This window comes from Aegilops tauschii, chromosome 4, assembly GCF_002575655.3.
Source record: "Aegilops tauschii subsp. strangulata cultivar AL8/78 chromosome 4, Aet v6.0, whole genome shotgun sequence".
In the NCBI taxonomy this organism is placed as follows: Eukaryota; Viridiplantae; Streptophyta; class Magnoliopsida; order Poales; family Poaceae; genus Aegilops; species Aegilops tauschii.
In genome coordinates this window covers 428371727-428393470 of record NC_053038.3, presented here as the reverse complement: position 1 = coordinate 428393470, position 21744 = coordinate 428371727, and the positions used below count along the sequence as shown (strand labels likewise).

The 21744-nt window shown below is 49.3% G+C and overlaps 1 protein-coding gene across 1 annotated transcript; it reads left to right on the top strand.

Moving 5' to 3' along the window:
• Window positions 1-6300: 6300 nt before the first annotated feature.
• LOC109757614 (uncharacterized) lies at window positions 6301-10902 on the top strand. The gene is made up of 11 exons (XM_020316438.4): window positions 6301-6617; window positions 7358-7505; window positions 8270-8341; window positions 8998-9069; window positions 9302-9373; window positions 9448-9591; window positions 9709-9789; window positions 9888-9959; window positions 10100-10171; window positions 10280-10351; window positions 10460-10902. The coding sequence occupies exons 1-11, from the start codon at window positions 6524-6526 to the stop codon at window positions 10548-10550; spliced, it is 990 nt and encodes a 329-aa protein (XP_020172027.1). The 5' UTR covers window positions 6301-6523; the 3' UTR covers window positions 10551-10902.
• Window positions 10903-21744: the final 10842 nt, after the last annotated feature.

The following is a 21744-nucleotide window of genomic DNA, read 5'->3' as shown; positions in this document are numbered from 1 at the left end:
GAAAGAACTCACACAGATTTGGAGCAAAGAAGAAACTGCCTTGTGGCAGCGCTCCAGGGATCATAGAATTACTGATGGGGACAAAAATAATGCATATTTTCATGCGATGGCCAACCATAGCATAGAAAAAACCATTTATCTGAGTTAATTGGAGAAAATGGCCCAGTTTACACCACTCAGGAAATGTTGGGGGTGGCTACTACCTACTATAAAAACTTGTTTTGTTTTGAAAACAAGCATAATATTTGCCTTGGTCCTTCCTTTTGGGAGGAAAACGAGTTAGTTACCCAGGAAAAGAATGACCTCTTGCAGAAAAACTTTTCCGAAGAGGAGATTAAGGAGGCGATATTTGGGTCTTATGCCCATGGTGCCCCCGGTCCGGATGGACTGTCCTTCTTGTTCTATCAAACCTTTTGGGGTGTGATTAAAAACGACTTTATGGCCCTGGTTAGAGACTTTGAGACAGGGAAACTAGATTTACAACGATTAAACTTTGCCCTGATTGTGCTTATTCCTAAAGAAGTTGATGCCAGGGAAATGAAGAAGTTTCGCCCTATTAGTTTGAGCAACTGTGGGGTTAAGATTTTCTCTAAAGCCATGACCAATAGGGTCTCCCCTGTTGGGCGCAGGTTGATTTCTTCTAATCAAACTGCATTCATTAAAGGGAGATACATCTTAGAGAGTGTGGTGATGGCCCATGAAGTGATCCATGAGATTAAAAATCAGGATCGCAAGGTTTAGTTCTCAAATTAGATTATGAGAAGGCATATGACAGAGTTAGTTGGGAATTCCTTTTTGATATGCTTCATTCGAGAGGTTTTGGTCCAAAATGGATTGCTTAGATTAAAAGCACCCTTGTTAATAGCACTTTCAGTGTGAGAATTAATGACACAACTGGTCCCTACTCGCTTGTTGTTTAATCTAGTTGCTGATGTTTTTACTAAAATGCTCAAGAAAGCTACTTCTCAAAATCTAATTTCTGGGCTTCTGCCCCATGTGATCCCTGGAGGTGTGGTTAGTCTGCAGTATGCAGATGACACCATACTCTTCTTGGAAAATTCTGTGCAAAAAGCAAGGAATTTTAAATAGCTTCTGTCATGTTTTGAAAACCTGTCTGGGATGAAAATCAACTTCCACAAAAGTGATCTCATGACTATAAATGTAGACGATGCAATTGCTAATGAATTTGCTCAAATTTTCTGTTGTAAGAAAGGATCGTTCCCTATTAAGTACTTGGGAGTGCCTCTGCACTATGATAAGTTAAAAAGGGAAGACCTTCAGCCTATCATTGATAGAATCATTAAAGGGATCTCTGGCTGGCTGGGAAGATACCTCACTTATAAAGGGAAAATTATCTTATTGTGTGCTTGTGTGATTAGTATTCCTGCTTATTTGATGTCTGTGATCAAGTTTCCTAAGTGGGCAATTAATGCAATTAACTCCCAGATGGCTCATTTCTTTTAGGGAAATATAGGAGACCAGCACAAATATCACCTAGCTAATTGAGGCTTAATCACTAGGAGGAAGGAGTTTGGAGGTTTGGGGGTCCCCAATATCAAGGAATATAATATGGCCTTGTTAGCTTCTTGGGGTAAAAGATTTTTTAATAACCCTGATTCAGATTGGTCTAAGCTTCTGCTGTATAAGTATCGTGTTAATTCTCCAAATCTCCTCTGGGCTAAAAGTGAAGGGGGGTCTACCTTTTGGAAGAGCATTACTTGGGCTTTGGCAGCTGCAAAAACTTTTTATACATGGAGATTGGGGAATGGAAAACTCATTAGTTTTTGGCATGATGTGTGGGTAGGGGGTTGTTCCCTTAAGGTACAGTTCTGGGACTTATTTTGTATTTGTAACCAGACTGGTTACACTGTAGCCCAAGTTTGGGATGAAAATGATTTGAAACTAACTTTCAGGAGGTGTGTTGATCACTTTGGTATGAAACGCTGGGATCAACTTGTCTGTGTGGTCAAACAACATCCCCCAGTAGATGAAGCGGACACCCCAATCTGGGGCTTAGAACCAAATGTGGTTTTCTCAGTTAAATCCTTTTATAAACAAATCAATTTTGGTGGTGTAGTTCCTGACATTAGTCCTATATGTGGAAAATCCTATGTCCACAGAACATTCATATATTCTTGTGGCTATGTGTTCACAACAAGATACTTACTAGAGATAATCTTGCGAAGAGGAGGGAAGTGGAAGACCCTTCCTGCTTATTTTGTTCGGAATTTGAAACTGTTCAACACCTGTTGTTTGATTGTGTGGTGGCTCAGCAAGTTTGGAACCTTATTGCAGAAATTTTTAATATTGATAGAATGTCTGGCTTTGCAAAAATTATGTCCTTTTGGCATATGCATAAAGAAAAAGCTGTTTTGAATCTGGTAACAACTGCTGCCTTGTGGAGCTTGTGGAGACTAAGGAATGAATTTTGCTTTCAGGGGCGCAAGTGGAGGAGTGTGAAATGCATTCTTGCAAAACTAAGCTGCTTTTTACACCAATGGAAAGTTCTCTGCGACGATGGGCAAGCAAATCTTCTGCAACGATGCATCCTCCTGCTGGACAAACGACGTGGGGAACTCCTCTGGATTGCTTGGAGGTGAGGCTGGAGGGGACCAACTGAAGAATCAGGGCGATGGAGATGGTGGATCATCCCTGAAGATCTGATTTGGACCCATTCTTCTTCGTTTCCTGTTTTCCTGTTGGACCTCTGTAATAATTCAGTTTGGACACTCGTGCCTCTAGGCGTAATCTGCTATGTTGGTTGTAGGTTATTTTCGGCGAGTTAGATGCTTTGTAATATTCGGGTCGTTTCGGACTTTGTATTACTTGTGACTGGTTGTGGTCTGCTTCATTCTATAAAAATGGGGCAGGGGGGCAACCCCCTTTCTTTCAAAAAAACATATAAAGGGCTCATCTGCGAAAAGTCACAACCGTCACACTCCTTGAGACTGATGTGGCAACGGTCAAAGCGACACGTCGTCAGGTCAACGTTGGCCAGGCGAGCGTGGGAGCTGTGATGGGCGGCTAGAAATGTTTTGAGGCCCAAAACAACAGTCTTGAAGATATAGGACTAATTTGGCATACATCAAATAGTTATAGAACTTATAATGCATCTTACTCGAAGACGAAACGGAAGGGGTACTTGTTTTAGCGAAGTGTGATTGCTTGTTAGGGCATCTACAGTGCAGGGACTCTTGTATAGACGCTAACAGTAAATAAAAAATGAATTTTATGTTTAACGCCCGAGTAAGAGTCTCGGGCTCTCCAACGCTCAGCGCTATAGACAGGCGCTAAACGGCTTAAAAAACGCAACGGGGGATGCGTTAGCATCAATCTCTCCAACGCAGAGGCGCCGTATCAAGCTGTTGTAGTTTGTTGAGATTACCATATTTCCTCTATTTTTTAGCGTTTACACTAGCGCCCGGCTCAGCTCAAACAAACAAGCGGCGTCGACGCAAGTGGAAATCCCATGATCGGGTTTGGCTCAGGTGCAGGGGTCACAGCACGGATTAATATGCAGGGCCAATAATCAAGTGACAGATGTCCCGGTGGGACCAACTAATAAAGCCTTCTTATTTCTCTCTATACCTGATTCTCAATCTTCTTCGTTCTTCTTCTAGACTAGAGACCATGAATCCGATCGAGGCCAAGGTGGCGGCGGCGCAAGGCTGAGGTGATGGTGTGGGCGGCCAAGGCGGGGCCGCGGAGGACGACATCACAAAGCTGAGGGGCACGCAGCGATTAGACTTCAGTCAAAAAAACGCAGCGATTGGACCATGGTTCCTTAGGTAGTGGAGATGGCAGCACCCATAGCGTTGAATTCACAGTCCTCATGCACGGAGGTGAGTTGGAGCGGCGGAGCACATCCTCCGTCTTGGCCGCCTTCACGCAGCACGGGGAGCTTCATTTGTGTGGCGGCCGGCGGCCGGCGGCGACGGCGTCATCGTCAATGGGATGACAGCTAGCTACTTTCTCGAGGAAGCACCCTAGTATTACAAACGTTGATTTCATAGGACGTGAAGGTTCATGGTCTCTACCCTTGATTAATGGTGGAGTAGAAGATTGAGAACCAGGAAACTGGTAGAATAAAAAGAGAGAAGTAAAAAGGCTTTATTAGTTGGTCCCACCGGGACATGTGTCACTTGATTATTGGCCCTGCATATTAATCCGTGCTGTGACCTCTGCACCTGAGCCAAACCCTCCATGATCGGCCAGGAATCGATCGAAACGGCCAGGATTGGGACCCTAGCGCCCATCCTAAGAGCCTGCGTTGTAGATGCCCTTAAACTCCTTGGAAAAAAATAATGCTCATTAACGTCAGACGGCATTTGAAAGTCCAACCTGTATCAAACGTGCCATGAAAGACTTCCTCTCGCTTTCCTCCCTAAGAGCAACTCTAGCAGACCCGTATAATGCCGACCCGCATATGGCGTTTACAGTTCGACGTAGAACTGTTTTGCGGGTCGAAATCGTGCGCGGCAGAGTAGACCCCGTATATGAAACTATATAATTTGAAGAAAAAAACTTTTGCGGGAGAAATTGTAACCACACTAGTTCATCGCATACTACGTGATCATACACTAGTTCATCACATACCACATGATCATACATACTACATTCTACCACTACTACTAGAGGGGGGTGGGGGGTCTCGCGGCGGCGAGGCCGAGGTCGATGTACCAAAATGGACGAGCTCGCGGCCGAGGATGGCGCGGTGGAGGAGCTCGGTCCTCCTCGTCGGAGCTGACGATATCAATGAACTTCTGTCTCTGCTCCTCGCGGATACGCCGCCACTCGTCGTCCTTGTCCTTCGCGGCAAGGTTGGCCGCGACGGCCTGCTGGAGCAGGAGGTCTTCCAGCTCCTCATCATGGCGACGACGCTCCGCCTCCTCGCGCAAGCTCCGTTCGGCAATGGCGGTCGCGACCGCGTCGACATCGGCCACGAAATCTTCTGGCCCTACGACGCCTCAGCGCTCGATATCCTCCGGCTCCTGCTTGACGGCGACGATCTCGCGGTCCTCCGGCTCCTCCAACCACTCCCTCTTCACGGGGAGAAGCGCCGCGCCGGAGGAAGGGCCCGCGGCCGAGGAGGGAGACCGGAGGAGCTCGTGCCGGCGGTCATACTCCTCTGTCTCGCGACAGAGGAGCCTTGACGGCGGCTCGAGGCCCTGGTTCGTCCACTTCCTCGTCATGCACTTCCTCGCGCCGTCCGCGCGGACACACCGTTCGCGCTCGGGGCCGCCGCTGCGGTCGGAGTTCTACATACAGCCCCACATGGCATTTCGAGGCGGAAGGGGGCACACCGACGGCGAGAAATGCGGGGAAGAAAGTGAGGAATCGCGGTGAAACGCGGCGGCGGGGGGATAGCGTTTCGACCCGTATCTGCCCCGCAAACCCGTAGATATACTGCTTCGGGGGGGGTGGTTTGTGGGCCGCGGTAAAAAATTTTACAAGTCAGACGAGTATACGGGCTCTGTTCTGGCCAGAAAATTGGGTCGAGCCCCTATACTCGCATGAATTATGCGGGTTGGCGAGATATACGTGGTATGCTAGAGTTGCTCTAACTCTAGACGGTTAGGGCAAACTCTACCCTCCATGCTTCATCGACGAGCCGGTGGATTCGTCTTCCCTCTGCCTGCGGCTCCGGTGGCCAGTGGCTGGGAGGGAAATCTCGGTGCATTCGCTTCGGTTATTTGTTTATGTTAGGATTGTTTAAGTCATCGTAGGTGCGTCGCTCGGGGGGATGGCGACGCTTCTTCTTCGAGATTGTCTTTCGGGCTCCAACCCTCCTCGAGTTCGTCCGCCTGGACGTAGTCGACGGAGCTCCGGCGTAGATTCCTACCGTCTCCTTGGGGGCGGTGAGGTTATGGGTTTTTGACATGTGGCAAGATTTAGTGTTAGGTGCTTCAAATCCATGCAGGGTTCAACAGCGACGACTGCGATTTCAGGGCGCCGGTCCTTAGGGACACGTGCACGAAGACTTTCCGGATGTCATCATCAAGTTCAAGCCGGCTCCGATAAGGGAGCGGCGACAGCGGCGCGTCGACGGCTTGTTCTGGCGGCAATAGTGTCCATTCGGTGATCTCGAAATCTCGATGCATTGTTTATTATGTTTGAGTTGCTTTGTACTTCCGGTGAATTTTCATAATAGACCTGATCCGCAAAAGAAATTTGTCTTATTTTGTAAACGAAAAGAATGCTTGTTTTAGCAGTGGAACGTGGCCAAATTTACCGCGCATCACCGGTCGCTCGCTCGGTGCGCCCCGACCAAACCCAACCCAACCTAGGCACGGCCAACCCGACCCAACCCACCGACGCGGCGGCGAGCTCTCCGAGTGCGAGAGCGGCCGTGGGACTGTCCACACCGCGGGAGGGACCGTGAGCTAACTAGTGCTGGCCTGCCCACTCTCTCACTAGTCACTCCCCACACCGGCGCCGCGCCACCTCCCCCCTCCTTCTCATATGGTCTCCCGCCGCGCGCCCCACACCCACCGCTAGCGAGCCTGCCCACTCCAACCCACCCATGGCCGCGGCGTCGTTCGCCCGCCTCTTGCCGCCCCTCCTCTCCCTCCTCCTCCTCGCCGGCGCCGCGCGGGGCAAGACGGTGAAGAGAGACGGTACGTGCTCGTTCCTCTTCCGCCCCCCCCCCCCCCCCCCCCCCCCCCCTTCGTTCGAGCGAATCGATCCCTCCCGGCAGGCCCCTTGCTGCGATTACAGCGAGGAGATGGGCTCTGTAGCTGTTTGCTGAGGGAAGATCTGATCCAGCATCGCGCGTAGGACGCTGCATTCCCCTGTTGGTTTGTTAGAGGTGCTGAATTGGGCGTCCGCTTGGTAGGTTGCCGAATTGTGCTCCCGGACACTGACAGTTGTAGGTTAGTTTCAGCATCCGTGAAGCTGAGACGCTGCCTGGGCACTTAGCGTGACAGTAGGATCTATCCTTTGTTTGTCTCGTTATTACTACAGGTGGTTAAATTCGCCGTGCTTTAGATAATTGGTGCTCATGGCACTTAAGTTTCTGTGCCAGTGATGCATGATCTCTGAAAGAAAATGAGCTGGTGATGTCATATGTTAACTAACACAAATCGGGGGCTCACCTGGTGCCAAGCGATAATTGGCCTGGACTTCATGATTCAGTTGTAGCTGAATGAAGGCCCGGTAAGCTGCCTACTTTACGATGCGCTATCTGGTGTAGTATGTATCATTTTCCCTGGTTGCATAAGATATTACTTGGTGCTTGATAGCAGGAGAAATTTGTCTGTTAATAGAGGCATAGACATTATGCAGAATTAGAAACTTACGGTGACCGTTCAGTGGTTGCTCGGCGACTGTCCGAACTGAACTTGTGTTTGTGCTGCAGTGAAAGCGTTAAATGAGATCAAGGCTTCACTAGGATGGAGAGTTGTCTACTCATGGGTCGGCGATGACCCTTGTGGGCATGGTGACCTTCCCCCCTGGTCCGGTGTGACATGTACTCAGCAAGGGGATTACAGAGTTGTCACCGAACTGTAAGACATGTCTTCATTTCTTGACTTTACTCTCTCTTTTTATGTTGGCATATATAAAATTTTGAAGGATATTTTACAGTGACTAGCATTTTCATGTAAAAGGATATGAAACTGTCGTTACATATTTAGTTTAGTACGCTCCTTTGCATACAGAAACTCAATTCATACTTGTAATCCATCCATGGTGTAGCCTTGTAACTACCTGAGATATGTCAAGCTACAGAAAAGTCATTCCTTGAACAACTTTCTTGCTTGAAATCTTTAAGATGCAATGTCAGCCTGAAGAACTGCAGTCAACCATTCATTCTTGTACGTTCCAACTATAAACCATGAAATCTTCAAGATGCAATCTCAACCTGAAATCTTCAAGATGCAATCTCAACCTGAAGAACTGCAGACAACCATTCGTTCTTGTACATTTCAACTATAGACCATGACCAGGACTAGGAAAAACTAATAAATCATGCGGTCATGCCATGTATCTTGCCTTGTACTTCAAACCTACTCTGCAGTAGTATTTTTAAACTATTCTGGTACCAGTTAAAGGGAAAGTGGTGTACTTTTCTTGTATGGTAAATTCTCCATTCCTATGTTCGAGATAATTGAATAAATAAGATTTTTAGCATAACATAATCTTTGACCAATCGATGCATGTTGCATATGGATGTTAACTTTATTAATTGCACAATCATGCACTTTGTCTGAAGCTTTTGTGTACTGTTCAAGTTAGAGCGACCATATTATACCACTTTACCTTATTTCAGGGAAGTCTATGCTGTATCAATAGTTGGTCCATTCCCTACAGCGGTAACGAACCTGCTGGATTTAAAAAAACTGTAAGGACTTTTTCCTTGTTACCACTGCTTTTATTCTCCTGTTCTGTGTATGCATCTTGATGCGTGTGACAATGAACTGTTGGCATTTTTGTATCTACTAAGTGTAACAAGAACTTTTTCCTGTTCACCGCTACTCTGTCTTCTGTATAAGTGTCGTGATGCACATAGCGATAACCTGTCGGCATGATTGAAGTGATGGATTTCTTAATGTCAAGTTTGTAGTGTTTTAGCATAACCATCACTCCATCAGCACAAGTACATGCATGGCAAGACATCCATGCAGATGTATATATTATTGTGAAAGTTTATGTTTCTGTTTATGTAATATGTCATGGTTTCTGAATTTACGTAGATCATTAGCCAGAATTTAGGAACTAGCGTATTCTGAAAACATTACCTAACTTAACATCAGCTTTTTATTGTGGCTGAGTTACACTTTTCTGTGTACCAAGTGTTTATTCCATTTATACATTGTAGAAGTATCTTTTTCCCCAAAAAACTATATTTGAGACTAAAGTTGGTTATTTTATCAGAGACTAGACGTGGTTATTTTATCAGACTAAAGGCTGAACTAAACATCTTTGTAATTTTGACCTATGTTACCTCATCTTTAACACATCCTTGAACTGAGAACAGTTGAATTTTTGTAACTATAGGGATCTCCACAATAATAAGTTGACGGGGCCAATTCCTCCACAGATCGGACGGCTGAGACACCTCAAGATATTGTAAGTATGGAATGTCTTTGTGTTTACCGAGGTACATTTGGATGCTAGTTTGGCGAATTGTTTTAGTTCTCGCTGTACAAAACATTCCTCTCAGTTTCTGTATTCTTCCAGTGTCCCTGGATAATGCTGTATTGAATCATAATTATTTTGTTGGCATTATGGTTCAGATTTCAGAGCTGCCTATTTTGAATACAGTTGTTCTTCAGCTAAGCAATTTCGTTCATACTTTTAGGAACCTGAGGTGGAATAAGCTTCAAGATGTGCTCCCGCCCGAAATTGGTGACCTAAAGAAACTTACACACTTGTAAGTTCAGTTTTGGAATGAACTGGATTAAATACGTCTCAGTTTCTGTGCCTCTGACTACTACTACTGTTCAGGTATTTGAGCTTCAATAACTTCAAAGGTGAAATCCCTGTGGAGCTTGCAAACCTACCAGAACTACGCTATCTTTATCTTCATGAGAACCGCTTTACTGGGCGGATCCCCCCTGAGCTTGGGACTCTCAAAAATCTTCGTCACCTGTAAACTTCCATCCCAGCTTCTTTCTCTCAAGTTCACATGAAAAAATATCTGTACTAGCAAATATTAAGTCCTTTCTCTGCAGCATATGATGAATTATAAACCCTCTCCTTTTGCAGTGATGTTGGTGGCAACCACTTGATAGGCACTCTGAGGGAAGTCTTCAGCATTGAGAATGGTTTCCCCTCCTTGAGAAACCTGTAAGCAGAAATTTTAGAAGCTACCGATTTGTTCTCTCCTGACTGGAGGATGCTGTCTTCCTAAGCTAGTAGGCTGACTGCTACATTGTGCTCTGCAGATACGTTAACAATAATCAATTGGCTGGAGTGGTGCCAGATCAGATTGCGAATTTGACCAACCTTGAGATCTTGTAAGTTTTCTCACAAGTTAAAGTCAACGCTGTACCAAGACACCATCATAAACTCCAGTTTTCTTTTCCCATTGGGAAGATATCACGCAAAAAAAGAAGGGAGAATCAGAATCACCTGATTATCCTTGTGTGTTATGCAGGCACTTGTCCAATAATAGGCTGATTGGATCGATATCGCCAAAGCTAGTTCAGATCCCAAGATTGACATATTTGTGAGCCCTGCTGCTTAAACTTTCTAAAATTCTGTCTAGTGTTTGATCGATGTGAATCTTCCTCCTTCATCTGGTTCTGGCGTTCTCAACCGCTATGATTTTTGGCAGGTATTTGGACAGTAACAACTTCATTGGAAGGATTCCTGAAGGGTTATACAAGCATCCATTTCTGAAGGAGCTGTACGTTGGCTTTAGAATCTCAACTTTTTCTCAAACAAATTCCTTTCATACTATCGAATAGAATTATTCTACGTGCGCAATTGCTGAGGTGCACATGTATTGCTGCAGGTACATTGAGGGGAACCAGTTTAGGCCAGGAAGCAGATCAAAAGGAATGCACAAGGTGCTCGAGTTACCCGAGGCCGACCTCACGGTCTAACCAGGCTCATGAAGTGTGGGCCTGCTGTTTATTCTGCACGACAGCAGCCACCTTTCTACATCTCCACACGACGCAGTTGCGAAACGCACGCGGTATTTTAGGACGTACTTATACTTACAAGTCTGTCTAGGACACATCTAGATGTGACATAGTTATGTCACATCTAAGCTGATTTTCATTCTGGTTGTGGTCTATTTTTTTTTGTCCAAGTTTTTTTTGTTTCTTGTTGCTGCATTATATATTTGTGGGAGCTTAGATGTGACATCCTTAAAAAACATCTAGATGTGAATTAGACAAACCGTATGATGATGTATATGTATACTAAGTAGTATTACGTCGACCATGTTTCTCACTGCGCTGTTTAATGATAAGTTTACGCGTACAAAGGCACCTGCATAAAATATGAAAATCGGTGAAATCCAGAGCCAGAATTACGATCCTGTCACGGAATAGTGTACAGGCTGTGCTGCTTTTTCCTGTATCTACGACGGAGAGGCGTCCTCCTTGAGAATCAGATGCGTCGCCAGCTGCATGGCACCGACAGCCATGGATGGTGTGGCCGGCCGGTGTTTGTGTGTGTGGCCAACGACATTTCCCTTGGCTCGCTCCACTGGACATGATCTGGACTTTTGGAAGCAAACTCCGAGGACATGAATGCACGCTCGAAACCGGGGGAAAAGTGGGAGCAAGAACATGCCAAGAACAGGCTGGCCGTAAGACCTGCCCCAGATGAAGGGGCACCATATACTATCAATCTTCATACCATGATGACACAATTTACAGGCTGCATCAATCAGGAAGATGGCGATGGTGCAGGTGAGAAAAAGAGACGAACTGAGCTGAGAACCAGGACGCTGCTCTGCAGGCTTTCATTGCCAGGAGACACATGACTATGCGCTGCCAACAGTCTGATTGGATGAGCGGCTGCGGCAAGGAATGCATACATACATACTGTCAAGCGCACATGCATTCCCCATCCTGCTCCGTTTTATATACTTTCATGACCTTAACGTCCATGATACCTTTGCTGGTGTTGGTGGTCCGTGTATGGTATACGGCTGTTGGTATCTCTGTTCCTTGTAGCATGATTCAGTCTCAAGGATCATGCTGTCGCCAGGCGGTTATGATCATCTCAAAGGGAAAAACGACGAGGCGGGTTAGGCCAATCCCTGTCCTGGTTGCTGTTGCCAGGGTGACATTTACTCCGTACATGGCTGTCCATATGTCCAACAGTGGCTTCCCACATGAGAGGTTCTCGTCCTGCACTGGCCATGGATGTGCGAGAGCGAGACTACCGGCGCCCTTGATCTGTTTGCCATGGGTGAGCGAACAGTCCGCTCAAGCTTTTTTTGTCTCCCTCCCACATAAGTGTCACTGTCCACGCCACATGGTCCTCGGCCTCCTTTGGTCCTCCCTTTGTGCTGTTTTCCTGTTCCAAAACCTGTGCTGTCTTTTGCTGTGCTGGACCAGAAGAGATGCCTCATCATCAGTGAGAGCTGTAGGCAGGTGTCCCGGGCAATTACCAGGCAGACGCTCCAGTTAATCATGATCAAATATATGAACCTTTTTTCCAAAAAATATTGAATAAGAATAACCGATGTCGGGCTCAGATCACAGTGGATACGCTGCAGTTTGTGATGACTTGGGCTTGTGAATGCGATGTGATACCCAGACATGTGATGCATTACTGCACCACTGGTTGCTTCGTTAAACCTGCAGGTTGCAACTTTACAGCATCAATCAGGCCAGCAGGTGCTCTCAAGTCTTAACAATGTCACTAAGGTCAATGCGTGCAAAATCTTCTTTTCTAATGGCCGAGAGCGACAGGGAAGGGGTGCGTGTGATCATGCATGCGACGATGCGTGCGTCACATGCGATCTGCAGAGGTCATGGAATTCTCCTTTCCATGCGTTGGAAACATGTACTCCCTCCCCCCTTGCTAAATATAAGCTCTTTTAGGGATTTTATATGAACTAAAAATAAAGCAAAATAAGTGAATCTACACTCTAAAATACAGTATAGTGATCTAAACGCTCTTATATTTCTTTACGGAGGAAGTATGTCTATATACACACATACGTAATCCCTAGGAAAATCTCTAAAATGACTTGTATTTAGAAACGGTGTTGCTAAATCTCAGTCGACTGAACTTCATTAAGTCTCAATCGATATGATATTCTTACATGAAGATTTATGCAAAAAAAATAATAGTTTCCTTTTGCTTTCTACATGTTATGTCACTTAATTAAGCCTTGATTAAGTTTCAGTCAACTAAACTCTAACCACACTCATTTTAAAAAGGGAGGTAGTAGCAGTACACGGCCGGGCACCTAGCGTTGGAGAAGGGTTAGAGCAACTCCAAGGCCGAGACCCATTTTGTCCGTTTGGATCATCCGGACACAAAACTTCACCCAACCGGGCAACCCAAATGGACGTTCGTGTCCGCCTGTTGTCCGTCCCCGACCCAAACTTGACCCAAATCTGGGAACAAATGGATACGAAGCGGACAGCAGCGTACGCTCTCGTCGACCGCTGTCGTCCGCTCGTGTCCGCCCCTGGTCCCACCTAGCAGTGACTAACCACGAGCTGGCGTCTAGCTCCACCCACCCCCACGAGGAGGAGCGAGGCCACCGGCGAGACCACATGCGCAGGCGGCCGCCACGCTCACCGAAGAGCCCCCCGAGCACCTCAGCCCACTCGTCGTGCCACCTCGCCCCGCCACCCGTGCGCCGGTCGCTTGCCGCAGGCCTTGCCAAGCCTCCCCGCGCGCGCCACCTCGCTCCGCCCGCCGCGTGCCCCGCAGCTCGCCTCCGCAGCCGTTGCTCTGCCCGTGCGCCGCTCGCGCGCGCCGCACCCTGCGGGCAGGAGATGGTCGAGCGGGGCGACGAGGAGGAGGCGCGGGACAGCACGACCGCCGCGTCCGGGTCAGGGGCGGCGCCGCGACGGACGACAGCGAGACGGCTGCGTGGAGGAGCGGCGGGGCCCAACGGCGCGAGGGGGCGCGGCGGTGCCCGACGGCGCGAGGGGGAGAGGAGGGGCGGCAGATGGATGCCCGCAGTGTCCGCTCTATCCGCTTTTAGGTTCTTGTGTTGGATATCCGCAGTGTCCGCCCATGTCCGCTTGGCAGACAGAAGATTCAAACGGACAAAAAGCGGACAAAATCTATGCCCGGGCCGTGCGTTGGAGTTGCTCTTAGGTCTGCCGACCGACACCGCTGGTGGGTGCACGACGCTCCGCCGATGTTGTCTGCTGCTCATATGCTTCTTTGTTTTCCGTTGCAGCTATCAGCTGCCATCTTATTAAACTCCCAAGCACACAGAGGTTGATGTACTCCCTCTATCAAAGATATGTTTTGTGCTGACAGCCATCTTCCCTAGTACTAGTAGTTCCTCCACGAAAAACATGTGAATAAAATACTGCTGTATGGCTCGATGGACCTACCGTTTATATATTTTTCACCTAATTTCACCCTCTGCGGCGGATCAATCAGTATGCACACGGGCCAAGCTACGTACTACCTGGCCGATGGGGTCACCTGGACGGCTGGAGCACCTCAGCTTTGCATTTTTGTTCGTTGTTTTATGTTTTATTATAGCACCAAGACACCAACCAAACACAACCAGATCGAGGCGCCACCGAACTACAGTAGTGTTAAGAAAACACAGAGGGCAGGGCACCACCGAACCGTACCCATGGGGGCGGGGGTGGTCCAACGTTGTGAGTCATGGTTTGATTCTGCTCGTTTGGATATTGCTCTGGGCAGGACAAATGATTGACATTTTGCTCTATCCGCACCACCCAATTTCTCACTCCTTTTTGTCCGTGAGGTTTTGGTAGGGGTTGTGGAGTTGTTCGATCGGCCAGAAAGAAAGCTATATCAACGAGAAATCTCAAAAAGCTTCTTCTTGGGAAAATAAAATACATGTGCACTGAAACTCTGAAAGCAAGGAGCATACCTAGCACCACTGCACCACTAGTCGCATTAGTACACAATGCAATGCAACATTGGGAGAGGTCAGTAGAGCAGAGACCACATCAACCTGCACGTATATGGACTTCGTCGGGAGAGAGCTAGCTAGTGCTAGTACTATTATAATTAATAGATGTAATAGTAGACATGCAAGGCATGTTTATGTGGGCACCAACTGCAACACCGATCTTCGAAATTATATAATACTACTATGATGAGAATATTTTCTTGCACTCACCAGGTAATAGTTTTGATATTTCTTATTCATCTTTTCCCAAGCGAAGATAAAATTTCCATGTTTGAGAATGAAAAAAAAACAAAACACCTCTTTTTTTTAGCGTGAAAATTTTCAATCTATTCATCTTCAATCACCGAAGTACAACGAAAACCAGAAATAATAAAAATTACATTCAGATACTTACTCCACCTAGCGACGACTGCAAGCACCGAAGCGAGCCCAAGGTGTGTCGCCGTCATCGCCCCTCCCTCGCCAGAGCCGCGCAAAACATGCTGTAGTAGACAGACGCGAAGTTATCGTGCTAAGGCACCGTAGGACCAAGATGAAGAGTATCGTAGATCGGAAAGATCCAAGCTGAAGACACACGAACGTAGACAAACGATGACTAGATCCAATCAAATTCATCAAAAACGGATCCACCGGAGACACACATCCACACACCCACGTCGACACCGACAATGCTAGACGCACCACCGGGATGGGGCCAAGGCGGGGGAAACATTATTCCATCTTAAGAAAGTCGTCGCCGTCGCCTTCCTGAGCAGGACACAAGCCCTAAGGCCAACTCCAGCGCGCGACCCCATCCTGTCTGGATGCGTCCGTTTGGGGCAAAACGGACAAACCAAACGGCCCATCGCGCGGGCGCAAACGGACTTTTGTCCGTTTCTGTCCGCTTTCGACCCATCCCCGGCCCAACTTTGCACCACATTTGGGGCGAAACGGACATCGCACGGACGTGCGGGACGCGCGCGCGTGTCCTCCCCTGGTCCGCCCGTCAGTTGCACAAGCAAAACCCCCCACGCCCCCATTTGGCGCCATTTCCCCCAAACCCTCCCACGCCCCCCTCTCCCATCCATGGCCGACGCCCCGCCGAATTCCGACGGCCTGGCCGTCGACCCGCCCGCAAAGGTGAAGAAGAAGGCGGCCAAGGGTGCAAGGAAGCCGCGGTAGGAGTGCACGCCGGAGGAGCTCGCCAAGTTGGACGCGGAATCGGCGAAGAGGAGGAACCAGAGGGCGGCCGTCAAGGGCAAGACCGCCGCGGCCAAGTTCGCCGCTGAGCGCGATGCGGTGGAGGCCGCGCGGCGCAAGGCCGAGGTCGACGAGAAGGATGCCATCGTCAACAAAGCGCACACCCTCCTCATGCTTGGCATTTGCCGTCCGGCGGGGTTCTCTGGTGCGGCCGCCGGCCCGGCGAGCATAGGCTCGTTGATCGCCAGGCCTCAGCATTGCTCATCGCCGACGTCGCGGACCACGCCAAGGCACGATGGCCACACCCTTTTTCGGGCTCGTCGGACGTTTGCGTGATCGTGTCATCCACCCCGCGCCCCTCGGCCATCATCGACCTCAACGTCATGCCCGGGTCCAGCAGCGACGGCCGCCCGTTCGTGGAGATGCAAAGAAAGCAAGCACGACCACCATTTACGGGCAGCATGTCGTCGCCCCGCGTCTTGTTCGACGAAATGGCAACACCAACGCCAACGGTCGACGACCCCTTCTACAACCAGTTGCTGGAGCAAGTGATTTACGAGGGTGGGCATGGCATTTTCTACGATCCCGACGAGACCCAAAGTCAGGATGGCCGCGCCCAATACGTTGCGGATGAAGAGGCCCACGACCATGCGGACTACGACCATGGTGACTCGTGGCATGAAGACGATGACAAACTATTCTTTCCATAGGCTGGCTCTGTTGCCGGCCGCTGGTTGTGTTGCCGGCGACAAACTATTCTTTCTGTAGGCTGGCTCTGTTGCCGGCCGCTGGCTCTGTTGCCGGCGAGGACATGTAGGCCGCTGTCTGTGTTGCCGGTGAGGACGTGTAGGCCGCTGGCTCTGTTGTCGGCGTGAACTAGGGCTTGGTATTTCGAACGTTGTTGTTTGAAAATGAAGGCGGACAGGATGGGGCCAAAGGATGCGGCCGCGCGCTGGGCGCACGGCCACCGCATATCAGAACAGGCCCGGACACGATCTCATTGACCTACCCAAACGAACATAATCTGTGTGTTCGTTTGGGGTCGTGCGTTGAAGTTGGCCTATCAAAACTGAAAAAAAAAATCTAAAAACGAAGACCTCCGGCCAACGAGGGCCGGAATCCATCACGCCCCAAGACACTAAGATCATTGAAGACGAGACGGACGTACGGGAGGCGGAGGAACCTTAAACCTTTTCTTGGGAAGGAGGTGCGTGGGATAAAAAAACCTTTTACCTGGATAAGAAAACCTTTTACCCGCTCCAGCCATCGAGGGTCTTTGCCGCGATTGATCTGTCGGTGCAAAGGGATGAACAACCGTGACATTCTCACACGGCTAGTACATACACATTACACAGACGAAAAGAAAAAGGGGAAATCGGGGCACTACCTACCACGTGGCCGGCACGCAACCCGACGTCAAAAGGGGACCCCAAAAAATCAACGAGAAGAACTCGCATGCATGCATAGTCGCGTTCGCGTATACATACAAGAACAATAAAAAAATGGAGCTGTGTTGATTACTGTGGTGTGATCGCGCGTCGCGTGCAAGGAATTCAAGAGAAGAATATAGCGCGGGTCCAGCAGCGGGCCAAGGCACTCAGGGCACTCAAGGAAGGAGCGCAGATGAGGAGGCGCTCGGAAAGCTCGACATCTTCGAGGAAGAGGCAACGCCTCTGGTGATCGACGACACTGACGACGGCGTGGCACCAAAGTGGCTTCTGGCAGGCAAGGTTCTCCACCGCAACCTCCTTCACATCCAAACGATAACCAACGCCCTACGTCCAGCATGAGGAAACCCTAGGGGCCTGGTAATCCGTCCTTTGGGTGAGAACATGTTCGCAGCAGATTTTGAATCCAAGAGGGATCGTGACCGTGTGTGGGAGGGATCTCCCTGGCACATCAGTAAGCACGCGGTAATCTTGGAGGAATTCCAAGAGCACATGCAGCCATCGGAGCTGAAATTTGATCGGCTGCCGTTTTGGGTACGGGTTGCTAACCTACCCTACAATCTGAAGAATGAGACGAGGGGCTTGGCCATAGCACGCCAGTTAGATGCACAAGCCTCTGCTGTCCAGATCGATCCTGTGGAGGGCTACCTGAGAGCTCGGGTCACCATTAACGTGACAAAGCCCCTTCGAAGATGGATCTTAATTGAATCAGCCAAGAGAAACAAGACTGACTGCTATGCCATTGAGTATGAGTGCATCCCGCACTTTTGTTTCTCCTGCGGCCGTTTGGGACATTCGGATCTGTTTTGCCCTACACCTGGAACAAGGGATGAGAAGGGAGATCTGCCCTTCAAACCCAGCCTACGGGCGCTGGAGGACAAGCAGAGAACCAATTCTAGGGAGTCTTCGTTCAGGAAGAAAAGTGATCCACAACCAAGTACAAGGGAATCACGCTCTTCCAACTCCAAGCAGAATAAGGGTACTGAGGTCACCTCTCCTGCCAAAGCCAATGCACCATTTAAACGCAAGGGCGGGCCTCAGAACACAAAAGTCTACCGCAAGGTCGTCTCGGCCCCATTGGCCATTACTGAACATGGGGAGAAGCAGACCGGAGGGGAGACTGAGCAGGTGGCTTTGGTCATCTCAGAGCAGCAAGTTGGAGATCTAGGGGACACCTTCCAGGAGAGGGAACCCAAGAAGAAGAGACCAACACCACCATCGTCAGAATCAACGGCAGCGGCTGCGGGACAGCCCTACCCGAGCCAATGAGTGCTCTAAGTTGGAACTGCCGAGGGCTTGGGAACCCTTGGTCAGTTCGAGAGCTTCGCAAAGTTGTGAAGCAAGAAGCTCCCGCCCTTCTTTTTGTCATGGAAACCAAAATCAAGGGCAAGTGTGTGGAAGATCTGAAGTTTACTCTGGGCTTTTCAGGCTGTTTTGCTGTCCATAGTGACGGGTTGAGTGGAGGAGTCGGTCTCTTTTGGACAAAGGAGGTTGTGGTTTCTCTGCAAAGTTTCAGTTTATCTCATATTGACGTCAAAGTCGAGAAAGATAATAAGAGTTGGCGCTTCACCGGGTTCTACGGTGAGCCCAGAGTGGCCAATAGATATCTTAGCTGGCAGCTTTTACGTACTTTGTTTGCTGTTCAACATGAAGCATGGATTTGTATGGGTGACTTTAACGAGACGCTTCATGGGGACGAGCATTTTGGAGCCAACGCAAGACCGGAGAGGCAAATGTGTGCTTTCCGGGAAGCTACGGCAGACTGTGCACTCCTTGCCCCTTCACATGGGATAACAGGCAGCAGGGGGACGCGAACGTAAAGGCAAGACTGGACCGTGCTCTGGTCAACTCTTTGTTCCTTTACCTGTTTGAGTTTTCAAGTGTAAAACACTTGAGTATTGTGGAATCGGACCACGGTTATGTACTAGCTGAGCTTAAAGCGACAGCGGCGACCGGCTGGACTCGAGCCCGGCGCTCTTTTCGGTATGAAAATGTATGGCAGAGCCATTTAGAGTACGATGAAGTGGTACGTGCGATGTGGCGCACGGGATCTGGCCAAAGGGGTCTCCAAGGTGTGATTGAGGCTCTAACCGTGGTTCAGTCTCAGTTGGGCGATTGGGGCCAACGTGAGTTTGGGAATATGCAGAAGAAAGTCCGCCGGCTCCAACACCGGTTGGACAGACTACGGAGCGCCTCAGTGGGTCGAGGCCCAAATGAGGAGGAAGCGAGTGTAGCAAAGCAGTTGCGGGAGGCCTTGCGACAAGAAGAAATCTGGCTCAAGCAACGTTCTCGTGTGTCGTGGCTACGGGAAGGAGACCGGAATACCGGTTATTTCCAAGCCCAGGCAGCACAAAGAAAACGCATCAACAGGATTACCTGGACGTGTATGTACCGATCCAGCGGAGGTGAAGGCGGAGATCATGGGCTTCTACCAGGCGCTATATCTTTCTCAAGGTTATGCGCCCATGGAGGAGTTGTTGGACTGCGTTCAACCTCGAGTGTCAGAGGCAATGAATCAATCTTTGCAAAAGGAATATGTGGCAACCGAGGTAAAGGAAGCGCTCTTCCAAATGGCACCGTCCAAGGCTCCTGGAGTGGACAGATTCACGACGGGCTTCTACCAACGACATTGGGACGTCCTTGGTGATGATATTGCCCAAGCAGTACTGGGATTTCTAAACGGTGGTGAGCTACCGTTGGGACTTAATGACACAGCTATTACACTGATTCCGAAAGTCCGTAATCCGCAGAAAATTTCACAATACAGACCAATTGCTCTATGCCCGGTGAAAGATCGTGAATGTCGCCTAGAGGGGGGGGGGGTGAATAGGCACTTTAAAATAATTACGGTTGAGGCTTGAACAAATGCGGAATAAACCTAGCGGTTAATTTGTCAAGCACAAAACCTACAACAACTAGGCTCACCTATGTGCACCAACAACTTATGCTAAGCAAGAAAAACTACTTAGGTGATAGCAAGATATATGACAAGAAACAATATGGCTATCACAAGGTAAAGTGCATAAGTAAAGGGCTCGGGTAAGAGATAACCGAGGCACGCGAAGAAGACGATGTATCCCGAAGTTCACACCCTTGCGGATGCTAATCTCCGTTTGGAGCGGTGTGGAGGCACAATGCTCCCCAAGAAGCCACTAGGGCCACCGTAATCTCCTCACGCCCTCGCACAATGCAAGATGCCATGATTCCACTAAGGGACCCTTGAGGGCGGTCACCGAACCCGTACAAATGGCAACCCTTGGGGGCGGTCACCGAACCCGTACACTTTGGCAACCCATGGGGGCGGTCACCGAACCCGTACACTTTGGCAACCCTTGGGGGCGGTCACAGGAACCCGTCAAATTGCTCGGGGCGATCTCCACAACCTAATTGGAGACCCCGACGCTTGCCCGGAGGTTTACACCACAATGATTGAGCTCCGAACACCACCAACCGTCTAGGGCGCCCAAGCACCCAAGAGGAACAAGCTCAAGGGCACCAAGCACCCAAGAGTAATAAGCTTCTCAACTTGTAACTTCCACGTATCACGGTGGAGAACTCAAACCGATGCACCAAATGCAATGGCAAGGGCACACGGAGTGCCCAAGTCCTTCTCTCTCAAATCCCACTGAAGCAACTAATGCTAGGGAGGAAAAAGAGAGGAAGAACAAGAAGGAGAACACCAAGAACTCCAAGATCTAGATCCAAGGGGTTCCCCTCACATAGAGGAGAAAGTGATTGGTGGAAATGTGGATCTAGATCTCCTCTCTCTTTTCCCTCAAAAACTAGCAAGAATCCATGGAGGGATTGAGAGTTAGCAAGCTCGAAGAAGGTCAACAATGGGGGAAGAACACGAGCTCAAGAGATGAAGTAGAATGGGGAAGAAGACCCCCTTATATAGTGGGGGGAACAATCCAACCGTTACCCCCACTTCAGCCCCGCAGAGAGCGGTACTACCGCTTGGCCAGTGGTACTACCGCTTGCCCCTATAAGCGGTACTACCGCTCCCCCTCGCGGTACTGCCGATGGGCCCAGAGCGGTACTACCGCGGTGGCAAGGCGGTACTACCGCATACGAGCGGTACAACGGCCCCCACTGCCGTGGCTAGTACCGTAAAACCTGACACGAAAAAAGACCCCTCGAATCGAGGCGGTACTAGCACGAGATCGCAGCGGTACTACGGCTGGGGGCTACCAGCGGTACTACCGCTCAGGAGCGGTACTACCGCTCTAGAGTGGTACTTCCGCTTGTAGCACCCAAGCGGTACTACCGCTCCGGCCCGCGGTACTACCGCTAGGAAACCAAAACTGCCATAACTTCTGCATATGAGCTCCGAATTGAGCAAACTCAAGCTTGTTGGATAGAGGAAGACGAGTAGCATCAAAACAGCGACCTCCAACAAATAGAGGAGTGAAACCTCCAACCGAGGAGTGAAACCTCCAACCGAGAAGAACCGGCATAACCTCCAACATTGAAAACATCATAGAAGATGCGAGTGAACTCCGTTTTCGATGAACTCGAGCTTGTCATCAAGATGACCATAAGCTCCAAAACTCACAAAGAGAAGAACCA

Bases quoted from the DNA above. Each gene is read 5' to 3' on its own strand.
- LOC109757614 (XM_020316438.4), top strand. From the start codon at position 6,524: ATGGCCGCGGCGTCGTTCGCCCGCCTCTTGCCGCCCCTCCTCTCCCTC. The intron at 9,592-9,708 runs GTAAACTTCCAT...CTCCTTTTGCAG, and splicing joins CTCAAAAATCTTCGTCACCT to TGATGTTGGTGGCAACCACT. The intron at 9,790-9,887 runs GTAAGCAGAAAT...TGTGCTCTGCAG, and splicing joins TTCCCCTCCTTGAGAAACCT to ATACGTTAACAATAATCAAT.